The 24,004-nt window shown below is 35.6% G+C and overlaps 1 protein-coding gene across 1 annotated transcript in view; it reads left to right on the top strand.

Moving 5' to 3' along the window:
* LOC137652698 (transmembrane channel-like protein) overlaps positions 1–22,903 on the top strand; it is a 47,103-nt gene extending 24,200 nt beyond the window's left edge. The window contains 15 exon segments of the mRNA XM_068386101.1: positions 410–599; positions 1,019–1,147; positions 2,559–2,902; positions 4,514–5,604; positions 5,789–6,186; positions 6,422–6,588; positions 7,470–7,661; positions 7,794–8,031; positions 8,326–8,414; positions 9,553–9,647; positions 12,041–12,542; positions 12,544–12,654; positions 12,656–12,861; positions 22,700–22,787; positions 22,789–22,903. Coding sequence (XP_068242202.1) covers positions 410–599; positions 1,019–1,147; positions 2,559–2,902; positions 4,514–5,604; positions 5,789–6,186; positions 6,422–6,588; positions 7,470–7,661; positions 7,794–8,031; positions 8,326–8,414; positions 9,553–9,647; positions 12,041–12,542; positions 12,544–12,654; positions 12,656–12,861; positions 22,700–22,787; positions 22,789–22,903 — 3,955 coding nt within the window.
* The last annotated feature ends 1,101 nt before the right edge of the window (positions 22,904–24,004 follow it).

The raw sequence follows: 24,004 nt of genomic DNA, 5'->3' as shown, positions 1-24,004 counted from the left end.
ACATTACATAATGTGCATGTACAGTACATAGATATATGTACAGTATATATATATATATATATATATATATATATATATATATATATATATATATATATATATATATATATGTGTGTGTGTGTGTGTGTGTGTGCGTGCGCGCGTGTACGTGTGTGTGTGCCTGTGTGTGTGTGCCTGTGTGTGTGTGCCTGTGTGTGTGTGCATGTTTATGTGTGTGTTTGCTCCCTATAAGTTTGCGATACAAATACCCCTATAATCAGGTATGACACATACCTGTATCTCCAACACCTGTAATGATCTATCATACAATTATCAACTCCTCTGTTACTTAAAAAAAAAACCTTTTAAATTAATAATAATAATAAAAAAAACAGAATGCCATGCCTACCCGCTAAAAATTCCGTTTCAGTTGGAAGATACAAGCACGCAGACTCCTGGCTCAACTTCTTGTAATCTTGCTCATCGCAGCAAGCGTGTACATCGTGGTCCTGCTTGTCAAGCGGTCTGAGGATGTCGACGACACATCTTCGTGGTTTCGCCGGAATGAACTCACCATCATCTTGACCTTCATAACCAATATCTATCCCAGCCTTTTTGATGTACGGATTTGTCCAAGAAAATTTTGTGCTATTAAAAATTCATATATTAATAAGAGAATCTACTTTTTTGTATCTAACATCAAATCAAATAAAAAATATGAAATATTTGTGACAGTTAAAGCAAACACATTCATTCATAATTTGTTTTAATGGGAGACAATCCTTTAAAAGAAAATAATCTAGTATCTGATGCTTAGCTCATTATGATAATTCAACAAAAATGTATCCGTACAGTAATACAGTTATGCTAACAGTAATCATCATATATATCTAGTAAACACAGACTCCTTAAGGTGCTAGATTTGGAGTGAAGTACACTAACAATTTCAAGAATTATTTCAATGAGTAAAAATTTTTTTTTTTATTTGAAAATTAAACTTACCAACAATGTTTCAACTAATTTTCATTTCCTTGGACAGTTGGTTGGTTTACTAGAGCTTCGGCACCCCAAGAATCAACTACAATGGCAACTGGGTCGTATTATGGCTCTGAACTTACTCAATCTGAATACACTTATCTTTGAACTCTTCAAGAAAGTTTATGACATGGTGAGTCAAGTGTCTTCTTACATTATAACATAAAATAGGTTGTGTCTTTCTCATTTAAAAAGTTTTTAAATAGTTTGTTAAGTATCAAAAAAAAAATTGGAGGTACTGTACTGTACTTTTGAATCTCTTTCTCATTTTGCAATACAGTTTTTTCTTATATATGACTATTTAGACAAAATCACATAGCACTGGGACTGAGGAGGATATTCAGCACTGAGGAGCAAGCAGGGAAAAACCTTTTGCAGTTGCAACATGAAGTCATCATATCTCATCTCGCCCAATATTAAACCCCCTGGAGGGCGTTGTCGTTTGCCTCTCTAAGATCTTGAACTGAGCAATGAGAGCACAGTGGACACCATCGTAGGATGTGTTTCATTGTTTGTGGTGTTGCCCTACATGGGCATTCAGGGTTGGTGGCTCATCCCCATTTGTGGCGGTTATCTACAGTTTTGCCCAGGTTTACCCTTGCTTTGTTTAGGGCTACCCAGTCCTTTCTAGTGAAGGTTGTTCCGCTGAGTAGTGCCTCATTGGATGGCCATCGGTCACTTTCACACCACTTCTCAAGCCTGTGAAATGTTAAGAGGTGTTGGATATCAAGTAGGATGAAAGGAAGCAGGAACAGAGGTGGATTAGAAGCCCAGCAACTGGGCGCAGATAGCGGCTGAAGGGACGTTGTAAAGACCCTATAGTAACACAGTACCTACAATGGATTGCATGATGTGCACTGACAGCACTACCACCTTGTAAAGCATATTAGTAATATGTAAACACACAACAAGCATCATCAAGATCAAGGGAATTAGAGCCACATTTAATAGGTCTTGTGAAAGCATATTAATAACGTGTTAAAGAATAAACATAATTAGCATCATTCAAGATCAAGGGAATTAGAGCCACATTTAATAGATCTCGTGAAAGCATATTAATAACGTGTCAAATAATACACATAATTAGCATCAATCAAGATCAAGGGAATTAGAGCCCGATTTAATAGGCTTTGGCTCTAAAAGAAGAATTTTATCAATTATTGAAAAGTATTTACTAAATATAAACTCTCTTCTATGTAGTTTATTAACTACCTATGAGACAAGCTTAGTTTTATTGGAAATTGCTCTCATTCTACGCTTCTTCACATTGAAAAAATAATTTTCTTTATTTTTGATGTCATGTAATTTAGGGAAAGGAGAACTGAATATGAAATGGCAAACCATAAATGATACTGTCTGAGGCACCAAACAATTATGTATCCACTAGTGATAGCAGTTTATAGAAAAAAAATATTGCAATTTTGTAAGTTGTTATAATTTCTTGGTGGTAATTTAGTGTTTATTATACATTGCAATATTTTTTCTTCAAATACAAAAATAATGCTTATTACATAATGAAAAAATACTTTAACAATAAATTCCAGACTGCGGAACTACGGACACTGAAAGACAACATGACGCACAGCTATGGAGAAATGCCAACCATCCCAACGGACCAAACGGATTTCTACACTTATTCTTTTACCAATGAAACCGAGAGTCCTTGGCTGATTTTAAATGAAACCAGTTACACAACGACACCTGATCCTAATAATGTATCCCACTATGACTTTGGGAATGAGTCCTTAGCTTATGATAAGAATGCCACATTTGAGAATTTCTTAAACTCACCCCTTCCGAACTTAGTAGGGTCAACAATTCCCATAACTTCGATGGATATGGTTTCAGCAGTGAGTTCAACACTTTTCTTCATCACAAACATGACAGGGTAAGTTTACTTACATGTGAATTATTATTTTCTGATAATAGCAGTCCTTTGTTAGTACCTCTTGTTAGTACTGTTGATGGGTATGCATTTATAATATTGTTGTACTATATAATTTCATCAAACAGGCTGCATGGTATCAATCTTATTTCATTCTTAAGCCCTGTCCACACGATCGAGCATGCCCGACGGGCAAACAGTGATACCAGGCCACAATAGTTAGGGAAAATGAGGGTTGATGACGTAAGAAGCGGGAAAACTAAAGGCAGGGATCTGGCAACACTGTATGATGCCAGATCCCTGTCTGTGGTTTTCTCGCTTCTGACGTCATTAACCCTCATTCTTCCTAACTATTGTGGTCTGGTATCACTGTTTGCCCGTCGGGCATGCTCGATCGTGTTGACAGGGCTTTATACTATTCAATTTATTTAATTCAAAATGCTTTTTAAAGAACAGAATATACCGTAGCAATTTGACTTTTAAATATTTCATTTCTTTCAAGTAATGACTTAATAAAGATATCTATTACTATGTTATGAATGTCAGAACTTCTATGAAAATAAAAGTAACTTAATTTTAAAAGGGGCTATTTCTAGAAGTCCTCATTTCATATGAAACAAAAATAATTCATATAAACCAACACTAGCGCCTGCATAATTAGGATGTAAGTCATCTGTACATCTTAAAACGCCCTTCACGAATAACCAACGTCATTGAACATGTTCCACTAAATGCAGCTTGCAGTGGCCTCCATAGGGACTTAGAGCAAACCCCTGGAAATCAAACGATTCACTGCTTTTAAAAAAAAATTAGGATACAGTCTTTTAAATTACCAGAATATGTTCATAAAACACTTAAAACTATTTGGGAGACTACAGGGGATAATGCTTAACAAGAACCCCATTAAAAAAGTATACAGTGATTATTGTGGCTTCTATTCAGCACTAAAAAAGTATTATATATTCCAAATATATCTGATCTTAACTAAGAAAACAAACTGCTTCAAAATCCTTCAAAAAGCCTTATTCACACCAACGTTAAAATCACGTTAATGGAATTCAAATTGCCCAAATAAAAATATATTCCTGAAATATCCTTATATAAACAAGTAAATTGAAAAAAAATGATAGGAGGAAGAAATGATGCATAGTAATACATAGAAGTGTCCTAAGACTTTATCAGGTTGGTGTTACTATTAAGCTTAAATCAAATTCCTGTATCTAATAATTGAGGATCATATACACTTATCACAACATCAAGAATCATACAAAATTTCTTAAATTTGAGAATTCTTATGAGCAGAGGCAACAGAAGGAATGATATTAACCAAGCAAAAAACTTTGGGAAAGCATTCTGAGAAGCATACTAGCAGAAGATAAAAAACATGAGATAAAATGAAAGAAAGGAACACAGATAATTTGGTCCAAGCAGCACCAGGAATGCTCTTAAAAAGTATCTAAATGCTAATGTGACTGATAACCCTAAATGACACACCACCAATCAATCGCTGAGCCTGTGACATTTATTTAAGATTTTGTAAAACAAGGATTTCTAGTTGTGTACATTTAAATTTATACGAGTACTTTATTATCAAGGAATTCCTCTCCATTTTAGGATGCCACAGTTTGGAAATGAAAGTTCAACGAAGAGTGCTTGTAAACGAGTTGCAGTTCCGTGCCCAACAATTTCGGAGGAAGACATAATAGAATCCCAGATTCAGGAGAGCATGCTAACTAATACATCTTCATCTGATCTTGGGAATTTCACTTTTAATTATGGAGAAGGTACCTTTTTAACTAATAAGGCAGTAGTCAATCTTACAAACAATGAATCATGGCTACAGCATGATGAAAATTTAGCTATCATCGATGGGAATACAACTGCTATAGATAAGAATATAATTCTTATTAGCCAATATGAAGGTGAGACGCTACCACCAGAAAAAAATATGTTTATGAATGGCTCTCTATTTTTTGATAAAGAAATTCATATGAAAGGGTCCCTGAAAAAATATAATGAAACAGAAAATAACACTAGTGTGATGGAAACCACACCTGACACAATTATGACAGGTGAAACTACTCAACCTTTAACACTGCAATCAATGACTTGGACTCTTAAGCCTTTAAAGAGTACATATAATACGACTTTCCAAGATTTAATTACAGTTATGCCAGGGTCACTGGAAGAAAATGTTAGCAAAGATACACGAAGAAAGCGATACGAAAGTTATGATAATTACATAAACCTAGAAAATGATGTTTTCTCCTTATCTGACTTATCCTTTACTGAGAATGAACTTACAGTTGTGGGAAATGAGAGTCAACCTTTTAGTTTGACATACAGCCAAGAAAATGTTACATCCTTACTTCTTAATGACTCATTTAATTCACATGATAATGCAGCTGATACCACAACTTACAGTAATGATAAAAACAGTGCCACTCTGACACCTGACAGCAATTTCGTCCCAACAACGAGGTACAGAGACCTGATTTGGAACAAGTTGAATAAAGCCATTCCCTTAACAGTAACTGAGGATAGCAGCACTTCTGTGGATAACTACGATAAAAATAAAGATGAGGTTTTGACACATTCATCCTCAGTTCCTGAATTATCAAATGACACAACAGAAACTCCACAAGCTCAGGATAACGTATTTGTGGATGAGGAAAAGGGTGTATGCTACATCATAGATTGCACAGGTATGATCACAAAATTGTTATTTGATTTTCACTATTTGTAATGCAATACATATAAAAACTCAATGAAATTAGCTTAGTTCAGAATTTTAAATCCTAATGTTGCTAAGATATTAACACATCACTCAGTGTAGCCAAGAATGTTCATCAGTAATCTTGAGTAATATTCATACAATCTCTTCCCAAGTCTATCCAGATGAGACAATCACAAAAGAATTTTCACCTTCTACCTTGCAACCCACGTTCAGTGAAACCACTTCATCAACCAGTATTCCACCAACTTCTTCAGTAGTTACAACTGTCCCATATACGTCAAAAGTCTTTACCAGCAGTTCTACAGGTATTACCACAGACTTCATATCTGAGGATCTTATAGCAACTACTGGTTCAATCTCTACTACTCCAAAACTGTCTTTACCTACTACACCTGGTGAAGTGACTACTTCTTTCTTGGTTCAACCAATGAAGAATAACCCAGAGAAATGGACCCATCTTTTACCTTACACCACCCAGAAAAGGCTTCGTAAATTGTGTTGGGAAACAATGTTTGGTCAGGAAATTATAAAGTTGACTATAATGGACTTGGTAAGAATGGTTATCCTTATTATCATCTTTAATATTAAGGGAGCTACTTTTGTGATGTGGCATACTATACTCTTGAAAATAATATCAAAATCGTGCAGATACAAAGTTTCTGTTATGGTTTAAATAAAATTTTCTTTTAAAATGAAGTATACTATTTAAATAATATTGACGTTATACAATCTCAAAGCAAACCGATGCTTGACTGTTCAAACATTATACACATTCTTTCTTCCAGATACTAACAGTTGTAATGACGGTGATCTTAGATTATATCCGAGCAGTAGTAGTTAGATTCTGCAATAGAAGCTACCACTGGGATTTGGAAAAACAATTTCCTGGGTATTCAGAGTTCTCAATAGCAGAAAACATCCTTCATCTTGTCTACAATCAAGGGATGATTTGGTAAGATCCCTAATGCTCTCTAAAATTAGGTAAGCCTCCTCTGAGTAGCCCTTATATCAACAAAATCTGTCCGAGAGTCTCTGAGGATTAAGATCTCCAACAGAAGTATACCAAGCATTAAAAAATCACCACAAGGCAAGAATATTAAAGTAACAGGTAGTAAAGGATACCTGCTAAGGGCTTCTGATACTGTTTACATTGCATTATGTAAGGTTTATTAGGAGTTGTATCCCTTACGAAGGACTTAGTGGTCTGGTTAAATTACTATAAAAGCATAAGTCTCCTTTACTGAGCCTTTTAGTTCTGAAGTCATTGTAGTAAGAGCTCCCCTAAGTTTTCCTTTTTACCTACCTCCAATAATCAAGAACCAAGGTCACTCATAACAGTGAATGGGGCCTCAATGTAAATGCCAAGTGGAAGATCATATAGTTGATTTTATGGTAGAAATATTGGTCATTAGGGGGTTCTACACACAACTTGCGAAAAGGCTTTAGAAACCAGAGACTCATTTATAAATACTGTATATATTTATGAAGTGGGTTTATAATGATGAATATCAAAATATAACCATAAATCACAGTGTACTTATATACTTAGAACTATTTTTTAAAATATAATGTAGCCATTGATGCATACAGAACAGAAAACATTTAACTTTGTATATGAGCAAAATGCATAAGAATTTTATACAGCACTTCTTTACCAATATTCTCAGTATGCTAACTCAAGTACTGTTATCTGTATACAGTAATGATAACCCCCAAAAAGAAATTTCTATATATATTACTGTATCTCAAGAGTGAAAAGTCTAAAACATAAAGCTAACACTGGTGACCATATGCATTCACTTGCATTTTATAATACACTTGTTTATTTACCAGGATGGGGATGTTCTTCGCTCCAGGACTTCCTATGGTCAACATCTTCAAGTTGCTTGTGCTTCTCTACATCAGATCCTGGGCAGTGCTAACATCCAATGTACCACCTGAGAAGTTTTTCAAAGCATCACACAACAATAATTTCTATTTGATGTTCCTCTTAGCAATGCTTTTCTTGTCTACCTTGCCCGTGTGGTAGGTGTTAAAGTTTTAGTATTTATCTAATTTGTTTTACAAACTGCGAAACTGTTTTTTTATAAACTGATAAAATAATATTAAGAATGTGGAAGCCTATACCTGTTACTGTAGCTTTTATACATTCTTTAGGTATGCAATAATATGGCTTGAACCTTCTTGGCATTGTGGCCCCTTCAGTGACTATCCAAAGATATACCAGCTGGCAACGTCAACATTGATCGGTGGTTTACCAAGCCCACTCTATCCACTAATAGACTGTATTTCATCTATCAGTATCGTAATTCCTTCGGGCCTGCTTCTGATCCTTACTATTTACTACTTGTTGTCTCTAACTGCTGCACTTAAAGAGGCTAACAGCGACCTAAAGGTTAGAAAAAATGCGTGGTTAATACTGTATTTGTTATATGAAAAAAATGCCAAGATTTATATCATGAAAAAATACAATAATAAAAGTATGAATAATACATTTAGGTAAAGTTGTTTCTCTAAGAATAGTAATCATCATAAAAAATCTTTCCAGTTACCAGAAAGTAACACATCCTTTCTTTAGTATTTTGCGTAAAGAAAAGATTCAGCATTTCATCAAATATTTATGAAGTCTTGGGTTCTTAGACGCAGCACACTAGATACCCTTAAAGTATTAACCTTTCCTTTTATGTAGGATCAACTTCATCAACGAAAGACAGCAGCTAAGAAGAAACTCCAAGAAATAAACTCAGGAAAGGTTCGAGCAGAAACCCCAACTACAAGGTATAGTAATGGAACGTTCCATCCTAAATATTTTTCAATGATATGAGATTGAAGTTATCAAATAATGTAGAAAATAAACATTGTGAGTAAAAAAATATGTGAAAAAGAGGTTAATGAACCTTTCATATTTTCAAAAGTCAGCATCTATGAAGATTAAAATTCACTTAAATCTTCAAATGAGAGCACAGTATCTGAAAGTTAAACTAATGATGGCTCTTGACATAAGCGATACTATGAGAACTGTGTAAGAGTATTTTAAAAGTGTGAAAGAAAAATAATTTCTTTCATAATTTCCAATGACTGTGTAGTGATTTCCCGTTTTTAAAAAATACGAGTATACTGAGGACTATGTTTCCTTGCGAACAGTCTGGGGGTATTTGTTGACAAATTCTTAGAAATGTATTCAGTCAAGAACACATGAAATCCAGGACAATGATGCATTAATCAAAATTATATGAGCACCACATAGGTGAAGTGGAGTGTTAAATATTAGAAGAAATAAGAATTATAGAATGAGTGAGGGAGAGGAAGAGAATCATAACGTAAGGTAATTAGTTCTGCTTGAACAGAGAAAATAGTAGATAGCTTTTGCTTGCTCAATCCTTGCCTTAAAAAAAAAAATGGTTCAGGAAATAAAATTGAACCACTTGAAGAACAAACTAAGAAACCAGGGAATACATACTTTATAATCACAAAGACAAGAAATAACATGGTATTTTACCTTAAAATGTAACAGCAGGAAAATCAAAGGGGATTTTTTTTCTTATTTATAAAATTTAACAAAATATGATATACTACCTCAAGAACAAGGTTTTTTGCCTCTTATATTCCTGATGGTAAAACAAAATGATTGATTGAAGACTAATTTTAGTAAGGAATGTGATATACAGTATCATACTTTTGTCAACAACTTAGATAATGATCTTTACCTAATACTGACTTTTTTTTTTAAATATAATTAGTTGAAAGATCTAAATTTAATATATTTCAAGCTGTTTCTTAAAAACTTTAAACATTCATTCTTTATATAAGAGTGTGGATCAAATTTTAGAACATCTAAAGAGTATATTACAGAGAAAGAATATATTTATTAGACTTCAATTTCAGTATGATTTAATCTTTCCTAAATTTTCAACAGATGGGGTCGAGTAATACCTCGTACTCCCTTGCTTAAGCATCGAATGGATGGGTTCGGTGAAGCAGATAACCCTTCAAACCTAAAATCACCTACAGGTACTGTATCTCTCGCTAATACAGAGAAAAGCAAAGTCCTTGATTAAATCCTAATATTTATATATAGACAAAACAATTAATAAAAATAAAAATAAAAATAAAAATAGTAATAAAAACAATAATAAAAATAATAATAAAAATAAAAATAATAATAAAAATAATAATAAAAATAAAAATAGCACCAGACTCTTTAACTTCTCTTTTATTTTCTAAGATGTCAATGGCTATAAGACTTTGGACTTTGGGCTTACAGTATTCTAATGCTTCATGGTGACTTAAGAAAGTGTAATTTAAATAAACTCTAACAAATTCTATAAATATTTTTCCTAGTTACTCAAACCCAAGTCCTTTAAAATAAAGAATCTGAATGGCTGTTGCAATCATCAATGAGGTAATTAAGAACAGGAGTAACCCTAGTCACTTTCCTATCAAAGGCTTCACATTTAACCTTCAGCTCCTTACTGAGAACATAGCTCCCATCCAATTTTAAGGGCCTGAAGCTCCCATGAGGAGGAAAAGTCTACAATATGTCTTTCAATCGAAAGCCTTACTTAAAGCCTTTTATAGCCATGACTGAGAGGTACTTGTCCCGACAAAGAAAGACAAGGGAGTCCACTATCTGCATTACAGAAGAATGGGGAGAAATACCCCTTCTACGACACCAATCAGAGAAGTTGGCTAACTTCCCTTGACAGACAGCTGCGGAGGATTGTTGCAGAACTTCATACATCTCTCGTGCAGACCTTGCAAAAATTCCTTTTGTTTGGTAGAGAAGCTAGATAGTTTCCAAACATGAAGAGCAAAAGACTTCACGGATTGATGGTACCTCTGAAGGTGTAGCTGACAAGAGAAGGTTGGCAAGGGGGTTAGTTCTCTCGGAACTTTATCTACAGATGTTTACATGATCTGGGAGCCACCATGGTCATTCTGAGACCTGGCATGATCAATGCAGCTGATCAGGTGGAAAATTAGGATGAAAAGACGAAAAGCGTAGGTATTCAGGTGATCCCATGGGTATCGAAAGATATCCTTAAGCACTACCGAAAGGACTGAAACTGAAGAATAAAATACCGGGAGCTTCCTGTTTAGCTGTGTGATGAACAGGTAGATTCCCGGTGATCTCCACAGGACAAGAGGCCTTTCTCCCCTACACAAGAATGTAGGGACCACTCTGACCCTACAACCTGAACGTACCTGCAAGTACTGTATATTCCTCTTGCCCAGAAAGTACATGACTGACAGCTCTACCACATGGTACACCTGCCAGATGTTCATCTGCATTGCCAACTGGCAAAGGAGGGAGCAAAACCATTATTATTATTATTATTATTATTATTACTAGCCAAGCTACAACCCTAGTTGGAAAAGCAAGATGCTATAAGCCCAAGGGCTCCAATAGGGAAAAATAGCCCAGTGAGGAAAGGAAATAAGGAAATAAATAAATGATGAGAACTATAGAGGTGTTGTTGCTTATCAACATTATCGAGTGCCTCCTCAAAAGTTCTTGGAATGCTTTCTGAGCTAGAAATGCTGTTTATATTTGCAAGACGTTTAGGGGTATCAGAGCTACCTCTTGACCAACTCGTCATTGGCAGTCTGCGAGGAAAAAGCTTCCAAAGCATGTTGGAGTGTGGCAATCATCTTACACTCTACCAACCCTTAAAAAACCCCAGACGTAGATTCAAGTTCTCCCAGCTCTTGAAGCATACTCCCCATGACAAGTCAAGAGCATATATCTTGAAGCTTTAGCAAACAGGCGAACTTGATGAGGAGTGCAAAATGCTAAATTCTCCCCAGTACTGTCATGGGTGTTGCTAAGTATAACACCAGAGAAGAATTAGCCTTCTGGTTCTTTAAAAAAAATGTGCCTGTCTTAATGGACTGCCCCCATCTACACTTGGTAAACAGGGATACGGGAAATTACCCACAATCATACCTCTAAGGTGCAGAGTAAGTGGATCTATTGCCAGTTTAGCCATAAACTAATGCAGTGTCCTACCAACATTAGCCTGCTCATTTGATTATTAACACAGAGCCAATATCAACCATTCAAACTAAAAAAGTATGAGAAAAATATCAAACAACCTTGGATAGGACACAACAGTACTTATGGCCATACTTATTGCTGCTGAAGATAAAAGCGAAGTCCTTAACAGTACAGTTGGCAAAGCCATTCACTTTCATCTCCTGTTGTCAACTACAGTACCTCATTAATGGTTTCAATAGCCATTCAAGCTTAGCTGAAGACATTTCCCATTTTAAAGGGCCAAGGGTTTGTACTATATGCATAGGAACAAAACATTATCGATTTTATCCCTTGCTCTAACAAAAGTTTCTCTTCTTTTATTACTAACTGTAGAGATATACAGTATGACCTACTTTCTATAACACAGTAACATCTCAAGATCTGATTCTCCAGCACATTCCTCCTCACGAATCCCAAAAAGGAAACGACGACAGATCTTGGCCAGACAATACCACAGATCTGGGTCACTCTAAAGTTTTTGATGACTCTCTTTCCGAGCCCAATAAAGCTATCAAAGACACATCAGACAAAGAAAAGACACACAAGCCACCTGAATCGAATGCAACCAGATCAGAACAGAAAAGGCCTCACAGAGAAAGAAAAAGTAGAGAGGATGAAGGTGAATCTGAGCATGTGGATAAAGGGTCTCCAAATAGACATAAAATCATATATAATTCTTATAGATCACGAAATAAGGATGATACAAGCTTTCTGCATGCAGCCAGAAACAAACACAGACAAAATACCCATAAAATATCCCAAGAAAGACGGCAATCTGGTGAAAGTTACCATCAAGATTCCCAAACCAGATGTATACAGACCAGTAGACCAAGTACTATAGATTCAACAACACTGAAGCATAAGAAGTCCTCACTCTAAGATTAAAGAACAAAGGTCCCAGGAATATGTTCAAGATGTATATCAAGTTTTGCACAAAAATGAAGCAAACCAAGGCAAATTACACAAAATCTTCATCAAAGCAGTCTCAAAAGCCTGCAGAAACCCACTGTATGAAAACTTATCAAGGTCGTCATTGTAGACAGCCTTTTACTCTAAAAATGGAAGTCATAAAGAATTCTCATGGAAAGAATGGCCAAACCAAGGGTGGTACTTCACTAAAAAGTCAAACAGGTCACCATCACAGTAGTTCAGTTGAATCTGGAGGCATGGAAACAATGCCTACTATAAATAATAATAATAATAATAATAATTCTTTATTTCCAATATTTACATTGGGTATTCATAAAATATAAGGCTACAATTAGTAAAGTCATCTTACAAATAGTTCAAATATTTGTTATTTTAGACATACAAAAGTTGTTATAAGAATCAACAAATTGGCTAAAACTTTGTAATTGAAATAATTCATCAGTAATAAAAGAATATCATGAAATCAGAAAGTATTTACTTAGAATATAGTGAGTAAAAATTACTCTTGCCGAATAATGAAATACATTGTCATAGACCACATAAGTTGTGTTAAAAACAAGTCATGTACAAATCATATTAAAATAACACATAGTAATCAAATATGCATACTAGATTATAAGGAAATCTTAAGTTGTAAATAAAAGCCATCTTATCCATAGATATTATCTAAAACTAATTCCAACATCTATAGAAGTACAGTAGTGCCTTCAAAAGCACTTTTAATAAGGCAATTAAGCATAACATTCTTACATTAATCGGGACCATTTAAAATTAGTTTCTTTAAGTTTACATTAAAAGCAGCGAGAGAGGATTTTTGTTTAATTGTGCCAGGTACTTTATTGTATAATGCTGGGCCTCGAACTCTAAACTGGCGGGAGCCTATCTCTGTTTTCGCCCTTTCTACATATAGATTTTCCTGCTGTCGAGTAGAAACCCCATTAACTGCGTGTACTGTTGGAAAATCGTATAACCATTCAGGAGTTATTTTACGTATTGTTTTGAATACCAAATTACAGACATCTATGGTATATTTGTCTTTTATCTTTAACCATTCTAATTTTTTGAGGTAAGGGGATATGTGGTCATGTTTTTTTACATTACCAACAGCCACTCGGGCAGCAAAGTTTTGAAGTTTTTTAACCCTTTCCATTTGTGTAGAGCCAGTTACTCCCCAAATTCTTAAACAGTAGTTGATTATACTCATAGCCAGCGACTGAACAACTATTTTACGCGTAGAGGAATCAAATGAGTCTTTTACTCTATTTAAATAAATTAAAGTGCCCATCACTTTCTTATAAATTTCATCTATATGAGTTTCAAACGTCATATATCTGTCAAAATAAACCCCTAGATTTTTTACAGCTTTCATGGGTTTAATCATATTTCCATTAAAATCTATTTGTACATTATCTCCAATTTCTGATATATATTGTCGGGAACCTATAAAAATTAATTGTGTTTTTTTCTCATTAAGAAGCAAACCATTAGTTAAGAAGTAGTATTTGGCCTTCTTTAGTATGCATTTTGCCCTATGAATTAGTTCGTCTATTTCACTTACATTTCCTTCAATTAAGATCTGGGTGTCGTCGGCATATTGGATGACAAAACAGCCGGGTAGTGATTTGACCAGATCATTGACATAAATTGCAAAGAGTATTGGGCCAAGAATAGAGCCCTGGGGCACACCAAACTCTACAGTTTTTTGGGACGACACAGTTTGACCCATTCTAACTGACTGGGATCTGTTATGTAGGTAATTCATAAACCAAAGTGGATCTATACTTAGTGATGTACATTTATCAAATAATATATTATGGTTCACGCTATCGAAGGCTTTTGAGAGGTCAAGTAAAAGGAGTAGTGAGACTTTCTTATTATCCATGTTATTATAAATCTTATCTGATACTTTTAATAGAGCCGTTTCAGTTGATAATTTTGGCCTGAAGCCGTGTTGACTTTGTGAGATTAGACCATTTGTCTCTAAAAAATCAGTTAATTGAATAGCAATTATTTTTTCCAGAACTTTTGACAATACCGGTAGCAAAGATATAGGACGATAATTGGAGACGTTTTCCATATCACCACTCTTAAAAACAGGAATTACGTGGGGATTTTTCCATAAGTCCGGATACTGTTTAGTGGCTTTGGATGTGTTAATTATAACTGTAAGGTAAAATGCAATAATATATAACCCATCCCTAATGAAACGCAAGCTGATCCCGTCAGATCCAAAAGCATTTGTGTTTTTAAGATTTTTTATAATTAATATGACAGTATTACAATCAACAGGAGTAGGCTTAAAACTATCTAATTCTCTAACTGGAATATTACGTACTGTTTCAGTAGAGATATTATATTTCCTAATTTCCTCTTGGGTTTTTTCGAAAGTTTTTTTCCCGACCTCAGCGAAAAAATCATTGAATTTTTCAGCCTTAGAGTGTACATCAGTTACTGCTGGCAATAGCATAGAGCTCTTCTCTGTTTGTTGACCATTAAATAGCATATTTTTTGTTATTTTCCAAGTAACAGAGACATTGCCTTTAGCTTTCAGATATTCGCTTTTGTAAAACTGCTTACGGCTTGCCGCTAACTTTGAGTTTACTCTTTTCTTCAGGTCTTTATGTTTTTCTCTCAGAAACATGTTAAAAGTTTGATTTTTTAACTCACTTTTCAGTCTGTCTCTTTCTTTCATGTCTCGCTTTATTTCATCTGTTATCCAGGGCGCAGGGGGACGAACGATTTCTTTCGTTACAATCGGAGCACAATTGTTTAGACAAGCTGTAAAGACGTCGTTTAAAGTTCCAACTTGGTTGTTTACATTGTCAGTATTTAGAATGCCATTTAATATATTTACGTTATTCATGAGGAGGTCACAAAGAAAGTCTGGAGAATAATTTTGCAAACATCTAAAAGTTTTTAAAAGAGGTTTCTTTTTTGGCTTACGAATATTCAGATGAGTTAAGACTGTCTCGTGGTCTGCCACCAAGCTTGGTATAATATCAATTTTTGTTATTATATGTTCAGCATTTGTTATTACGAGATCAATTAAAGACGCTGATGTAGGAGTAACTCTAGTAAGTTTGTTTACTATCTGATCGAAATTTAGTTTTTTAATTAGTTTAGACATTTTATTCTCGGTCTTTAGCAGATCATCATTAAAATCCCCATAGATAAATATATGCTTATTTCGTAAAATAATTTCTTTAAAAATATCGGAGATATAATCAAAAGAGGTTGCCGGTGCTTTGGGATGGCGATATACGCATCCTACAATAACAGAAGGAAACTTGCGATATTGAATCGAGAGGAAGTTTCTATTTACTTGATGCATATTACTCATAGATCTACAATTTTTTTTCTAAATATTGTATGATAGGATAGAATATATGGAGCTAACTGACATGAATATGGACCCATTAAGCACCACAAATAACAATGAATAATATACATTTACAGCTTATTGTGAAATACTCTCATGTGGTCTGGAGAATTTCCCTTATTTATATTCTTGTTGAAGCTGGAACGGCCGTGAAGCTTTCTAATGGGGTAAACACAGATGCTGTCGAGTGGTGGGTAGGCCCTGCTCACCTAGCAAGTGGCACAACCCTCACTTTAACCTTTTACTTGGGACTTGAGGGGGGAAGTATCATTTAAAGGTCTTAGGTTTGTATACCTACGAAAAATACAAATTTGTGATTTGATCCCACACGTACAGTAATACAAATCTTCAAACTTTAATAAAAGACCCATACTTAAGAGGGTAAAAGTCTCTAAAACTAAACTCGGCCAGGCGATTTTAATGAATTTTGATCTTGTGGTGACTAAGCACGTCTGATGGTTTCACATAGCCAGAATGAGACTGTATTCTCGGAAATTAGCTTCTTGACCCTCCAAGTGTTGAGGAATAACTTCTGGTGGTCTAGTCTGTAGTGCTGAGTTCTCCTGATGTAGCACTGTAACACCCTCACAGCAAACAGAAGCATATCATCCTGATTGCTAATCGCATCGTGGAGGGAGGAGATGGAAAATGATTCCCAACTGGAGACATATGCCACGGGATATATAAAAAAAAGACCTTTTCCTATCACTCAGAATGACTCATGGCATACGAGATACTGGGCAGTTCGCCTACTCTTTTTTCTGCGTCCAACAAAGGAGGACACAGTCTCGAATGTCAGATCAATATCTGACACTCTCCTGAAGGGTTTGTACTGCAAATGCTTGAGAGAACTGAGAACCTACTGATGTCCCTATGAGGGTACAGAGACACAATTTCCAACACTGATGATTTATTGATGAGAAAGCCGGACTACATTGAGACGTGCGGACGTACAAGTAGGACAAAAAATACCTGAGGCAGATTAGCCAGGCTTATGTGTAAATTTGTGTTTCTTTTGGTACAAAAATCATTGAATAATAGTCTCAATATAAAATGTACATATTTGATTATCACATCAGAAGAAAGAGCGGAGAATTCCGCGTTTACTGATACAGAACAAAATATCTTGAATTTAAATACAAATGCATGAAATATATACAAAGGATTTATAGACATAGAAACAAACTTGTCGAAAGGTGTCCGTACAAGTACAAGCATCATTTGCATATGCAACAAGCTTGTTTTCTAGACCAAACCACATGTCATGTGTATATAGTATGAAAAGTAATGGGCCAAGAACACTACCCCGAGGAACACCAGATATCAAATTCCTATATTCACTATGATGCCCATTAACCACAACTCTTTGCAATCTATCACTTAAAAATTTAATAATGATGCAAAGAAACGACCCACCCACTCCCAACTGTTTCAGTTTGAAAACAAGGGCCTCATGATTAACACGGTCAAAGGCAGCACTAAAATCAAGGCCAATCATATGAACTTCCTGACCACAGCATTGGAGATTGTAAGAAGGGCATCACATGCTCCAAGACCTTTACGAAAACCAAAATGAAAACTGGGTAGCAGATGATCATCTTCAGCAAACCTATTAAGACGTTGTGCCAAAAGGCACTCAAAAACTTTAGATAATATGGGAGTTATGGAAATTGGGAGGTAATCGGTTCGACTTGAGCTACCACAAACACATTTACATAGTAGAGTAACATTACTAATTCTCCAACAAGTGCTAAAAGCTCCTATTCTTGCTAACTTGCGCAAAATAATAGATAACTTTGTAGCTAAGAAATCTGCAGTCTTTATAAAAAACAAAGGAAAAATACCATTTGGATCTACACCTCCATAAGCATCAAGGTCCATCAAGAGAGCTTTGATTTCACTAGATCGAAAAGCTAAACTAGTTAGTTTAGCCTCAGGAAAACAGGAATGAGGAAGTTCGAGTTTTTCATTACTCTGCTTGCTGTCAAGCACATCTATCAAAAGGGTTGCCTTTTCCTGTGGACAGTGAGTGACAGAGCCATCTGGTTCAAACAGGGAGGAACTGTTGCATCTACACCAAAGAGTGCAGATTTAAGGGTAGTCCACCAGTTATGCTCCTGGGTTGTACCAAAAAGGGTTTCTTTTATGGTTAAATTGCATTCTTTTACAGTTGCAGTATAAACTCTCTGAGCAAAAGCTCTAAGCTGAGTACAGTTATTCCAGGTCAAATCTGATCTCTTACCCTTCCAAAGATGATAGGCCTCCTGCTTTTCCAAATGAGCACGTTTACAATTACCATTGAACCATGGTTTGTCCTTTATTCGGTACCTTAGTATACGAGAAGGGATACACCTATCAATTATGCTGACTAGATTCTCATTCAAAGGGACTACAGGATCAACACTACTATACAATTGTGACCAATTCAAGCCCAAAAGATCATGGAAAATCCCATTCCAGTCTGCTTGAGATTTCATATAAATCTTACATGAGTAAGATACATCAGGGACAGGCTGCTCAGTCTTCACTACTAATGAAATCAAGGCATGATCAGATGTCTCAACTGGAGAACCAACCTTACTTGTTATAATGCAGGGGAGTCGGTGTATACGAGGTCCAAGCAGTTATCAGACCTATGAGTAGCTTCACTTATGATTTGCTCACAGCCTGATTTAGAGGCTCTTAAGCCATGGCGATCGGTAGGAGAAACAGAATTTAACCACTGGTGAGCATTGAAATTACCAACAAAGACAAAAGAGGCCTTTCTATCATCTTCTTGTATCTTAGCCATAATGGTAAGAAGACAATCGAAGATAGAATCACCATGTCTGGATTCCGGTAGATCGAACACAAATAGAAGTTGTTATGCCTGCCACAAACTTTTATTACTTGAATCTCATGACATCCACATTCATAGCAGGACTTATGAGAAGCAGGGTACTCAGTCCTAATATACACCGCCATTCCCCTGGCCCTAGGGGTGGCATCGGGTTCAACATAATTGGCTTCTTAAAACCAGTTGTAAGGAGCTCAGATGAGCGCCTCATATTAGAAACCAAAGTTTCTGAGCACAAATGAATATCATACTGTCTGGAGGCAACTAAAAGGTCTTGAATATTTCCATGAAGACCACGAATATTGCAATACAGTAGACGACATTGACGAAATCTAGGACGAACTGGTCCCGGATTTTGTTCAATGTCTCCAGAGAGCATAAGAATAAATGGTGATAAAAAAGATACATCATACTTAAAAACCAAATTAACAAGAATGATAACAAGACCAATATGTACAGAAATATAAATAAAATGATTGATCAAACCCATAGACTATAGAAAAATAGTCAGAAAAACTGGTCAACAAGGAGGAGCTGATACACCATGCAAGGCTAAATACCCTTCAGGATAGCCACTTCAACTGAAGAGAGTATAGTAAGGATGGTTTTGAAAAGTAAAAGAATCAGATAAGGAAAAGACAACCTCTTGATAAACCACCAGGCATCCATGGCCTTTCTATTAAGCCTGCCCAACACACCATTTCAAAAAACAAGAGGAAGAAATATATATATATATATATATATATATATATATATATATATATATATATATATATATATAAAATTATAAGATAGAACAGTGTGCCCGAGTGTACCCTTAAGTAAGAGAACTCTAACCCAAGACAGTGGAAGACCATGGTACAGAAGCTATGGCACTACCTAAGACTAGAGAACAATGGTTTGATTTTGAAATGTCCTTCTCCTAGAAGAGCTGCTTACCATAGCTAAAGAGTCTCTTCTACCCTTGCCAAGAGGAAAGTAGCCACTGAACAATTACTGGAGAACCAACCTTACTTGTTATAATGCAGGGGAGTCGGTGTATACGAGGTCCAAGCAGTTATCAGACCTATGAGTAGCTTCACTTATGATTTGCTCACAGCCTGATTTAGAGGCTCTTAAGCCATGGCGATCGGTAGGAGAAACAGAATTTAACCACTGGTGAGCATTGAAATTACCAACAAAGACAAAAGAGGCCTTTCTATCATCTTCTTGTATCTTAGCCATAATGGTAAGAAGACAATCGAAGATAGAATCACCATGTCTGGATTCCGGTAGATCGAACACAAATAGAAGTTGTTATGCCTGCCACAAACTTTTATTACTTGAATCTCATGACATCCACATTCATAGCAGGACTTATGAGAAGCAGGGTACTCAGTCCTAATATACACCGCCATTCCCCTGGCCCTAGGGGTGGCATCGGGTTCAACATAATTGGCTTCTTAAAACCAGTTGTAAGGAGCTCAGATGAGCGCCTCATATTAGAAACCAAAGTTTCTGAGCACAAATGAATATCATACTGTCTGGAGGCAACTAAAAGGTCTTGAATATTTCCATGAAGACCACGAATATTGCAATACAGTAGACGACATTGACGAAATCTTGGACGAACTGGTCCCGGATTTTGTTCAATGTCTCCAGAGAGCATAAGAATAAATGGTGATAAAAAAGATACATCATACTTAAAAACCAAATTAACAAGAATGATAACAAGACCAATATGTACAGAAATATAAATAAAGTGATTGATCAAACCCATAGACTATAGAAAAATAGTCGGAAAAACTGGTCAACAAGGAGGAGCTGATACACCATGCAAGGCTAAATACCCTTCAGGATAGCCACTTCAACTGAAGAGAGTATAGTAAGGATGGTTTTGAAAAGTAAAAGAATCAGATAAGGAAAAGACAACCTCTTGATAAACCACCAGGCATCCATGGCCTTTCTATTAAGCCTGCCCAACACACCATTTCAAAAAACAAGAGGAAGAAATATATATATATATATATATATATATATATATATATATATATATATATATATATATATATAAAATTATAAGATAGAACAGTGTGCCCGAGTGTACCCTTAAGTAAGAGAACTCTAACCCAAGACAGTGGAAGACCATGGTACAGAAGCTATGGCACTACCTAAGACTAGAGAACAATGGTTTGATTTTGAAATGTCCTTCTCCTAGAAGAGCTGCTTACCATAGCTAAAGAGTCTCTTCTACCCTTGCCAAGAGGAAAGTAGCCACTGAACAATTACTGGAGAACCAACCTTACTTGTTATAATGCAGGGGAGTCGGTGTATACGAGGTCCAAGCAGTTATCAGACCTATGAGTAGCTTCACTTATGATTTGCTCACAGCCTGATTTAGAGGCTCTTAAGCCATGGCGATCGGTAGGAGAAACAGAATTTAACCACTGGTGAGCATTGAAATTACCAACAAAGACAAAAGAGGCCTTTCTATCATCTTCTTGTATCTTAGCCATAATGGTAAGAAGACAATCGAAGATAGAATCACCATGTCTGGATTCCGGTAGATCGAACACAAATAGAAGTTGTTATGCCTGCCACAAACTTTTATTACTTGAATCTCATGACATCCACATTCATAGCAGGACTTATGAGAAGCAGGGTACTCAGTCCTAATATACACCGCCATTCCCCTGGCCCTAGGGGTGGCATCGGGTTCAACATAATTGGCTTCTTAAAACCAGTTGTAAGGAGCTCAGATGAGCGCCTCATATTAGAAACCAAAGTTTCTGAGCACAAATGAATATCATACTGTCTGGAGGCAACTAAAAGGTCTTGAATATTTCCATGAAGACCACGAATATTGCAATACAGTAGACGACATTGACGAAATCTAGGACGAACTGGTCCCGGATTTTGTTCAATGTCTCCAGAGAGCATAAGAATAAATGGTGATAAAAAAGATACATCATACTTAAAAACCAAATTAACAAGAATGATAACAAGACCAATATGTACAGAAATATAAATAAAGTGATTGATCAAACCCATAGACTAGAAAAATAGTCGGAAAAACTGGTCAACAAGGAGGAGCTGATACACCATGCAAGGCTAAATACCCTTCAGGATAGCCACTTCAACTGAAGAGAGTATAGTAAGGATGGTTTTGAAAAGTAAAAGAATCAGATAAGGAAAAGACAACCTCTTGATAAACCACCAGGCATCCATGGCCTTTCTATTAAGCCTGCCCAACACACCATTTCAAAAAACAAGAGGAAGAAATATATATATATATATATATATATATATATATATATATATATATATATATATATATATATAAAATTATAAGATAGAACAGTGTGCCCGAGTGTACCCTTAAGTAAGAGAACTCTAACCCAAGACAGTGGAAGACCATGGTACAGAAGCTATGGCACTACCTAAGACTAGAGAACAATGGTTTGATTTTGAAATGTCCTTCTCCTAGAAGAGCTGCTTACCATAGCTAAAGAGTCTCTTCTACCCTTGCCAAGAGGAAAGTAGCCACTGAATAATTACAGTACAGTAATTATCCCCTTGATCGAAGAAGTAGTGTTTGGTAATCTCAGTGTTGTTAGGTGTATGAGGAAAGACGAGAATGTGTAAAGAATAGGCCAGACTATTCGGTGTATGTGTAGGCCAAGAAAAAATGAGCCGTAACCAGAGAGAGGGATCCAATGTATTACTGTCTGGCCAGTCAAAGGATCCAATAACTCTCTAGCGGTAGAATCTCAACGGGTGGCCACGTTAAAATGCTTTATGGCCGTTCCAACTTCACTGAAATCATACTGTTATTAAAGGTCGAGGGTTTGTATTGTTTAGAAACAAATTAAGTTTACATAATCAAAACTTCTTTTCTCACCAGATAAGTAAAGAAGAGAGTGTGGAGAGAGCATTACAACAGGCCAAGCTAGAAAGACAAGCGGAGACCACAAAGGAAGAATTTGACACGAAGTGAACAAGAGTGTATGAGTACAACTATCATGAAAACTTCCCCAAAGCAAGTCAAAGAAAGCTTAAGTGGTAGCGACAGAAAAGCTTCACATGTCAATCCACTCATCCCTTAAGCTTAAGAGATTGATCACACTGTCACTTCAGAGAAAACAAAGCTAATGGCTAACGAGGCCCAAAACCCAATATTAATTGCTAAACAGGAAGTAGCAGAGGAGTCTAGTAGCCAGCCATCAAATAAAGTCCTTTACTTGATAATAACTAATGCACTTTATACCATTTTTTTCCAATTTCCATTTATCATATGGTATCCTTTAAATTGTGCACATAAATCAACACTTGCTGATCTTTCTAAAATTAACATAAAGTAATAAGAAAAACTTTAGTATCCTAATAATGTACTTTAGATTTTTTCTTGGGTTCCTTTTAATCAATTACATGCAACAAATATATTTTTGATACAAACATCTAAAGTTTCCAAGACTGTGTTCATTTATATGAACCTTCCCTTGTGTCTTCCCTTTGTATCTCGAAGTTGATCAAATATCGATATTTTATCAAAAAACTAAAGAAAAAACCTGTTTTTTTCCCCTGCTGCTCACCAATTCAGTTTCTTTTGTTGTACTACTTCACATATGTTTTTTTTTCCTTACCTCAGTAAGAAACTAGTACTGGAAGTTTCCAAAATCATAGATTTGTTTTATTTTACAAGTATTTGCCTTAAGTAACATAATCTCGTAAAATGGTTTCTCGTTATAAGTAGAAAATTCAATTAGGTGCTTACGAAGGGCTAATTATCAGCCATTTTATAGCGGTTTCACTATTTGGAGTCTCCCTGCTATGAACCGAGTGTTTGCCTTGAGGCTTTCAATTCATTTAACTGTTAATTGTTAATTATCTTCTGGAATTACTTTGCATATCGATAAGAGTAGTCCAATCATTTCTGAAGGTGTTTGTTTTGTAATGCTTAAGGTAAAACCTGTTACTTTTCCTCTCTGGGGTTCTGCTCAATTAATAGCTGACCGTTGTGAGTCTCCGTACATTAATAACTCACATTTTATGCATAGCTTTATTATATTGCATTACACTCAGTTCAGGCGAGTCTAAAAAAGACAGAAGATATTTTGTTTTTATGTATCCTTTGCTCATTTTCAACATACAATTGGGTATACATTATACGATTTTGTGACGGAACGAGTTTTATTTTCTTTAAAGAG

This window comes from Palaemon carinicauda, chromosome 14 (genome assembly GCF_036898095.1).
Source record: "Palaemon carinicauda isolate YSFRI2023 chromosome 14, ASM3689809v2, whole genome shotgun sequence".
NCBI classification, from domain to species: domain Eukaryota; kingdom Metazoa; phylum Arthropoda; class Malacostraca; order Decapoda; family Palaemonidae; genus Palaemon; species Palaemon carinicauda.
Note: the sequence above shows the minus strand (reverse complement) of the source record. Positions and strands in the feature narration are given on the sequence as shown.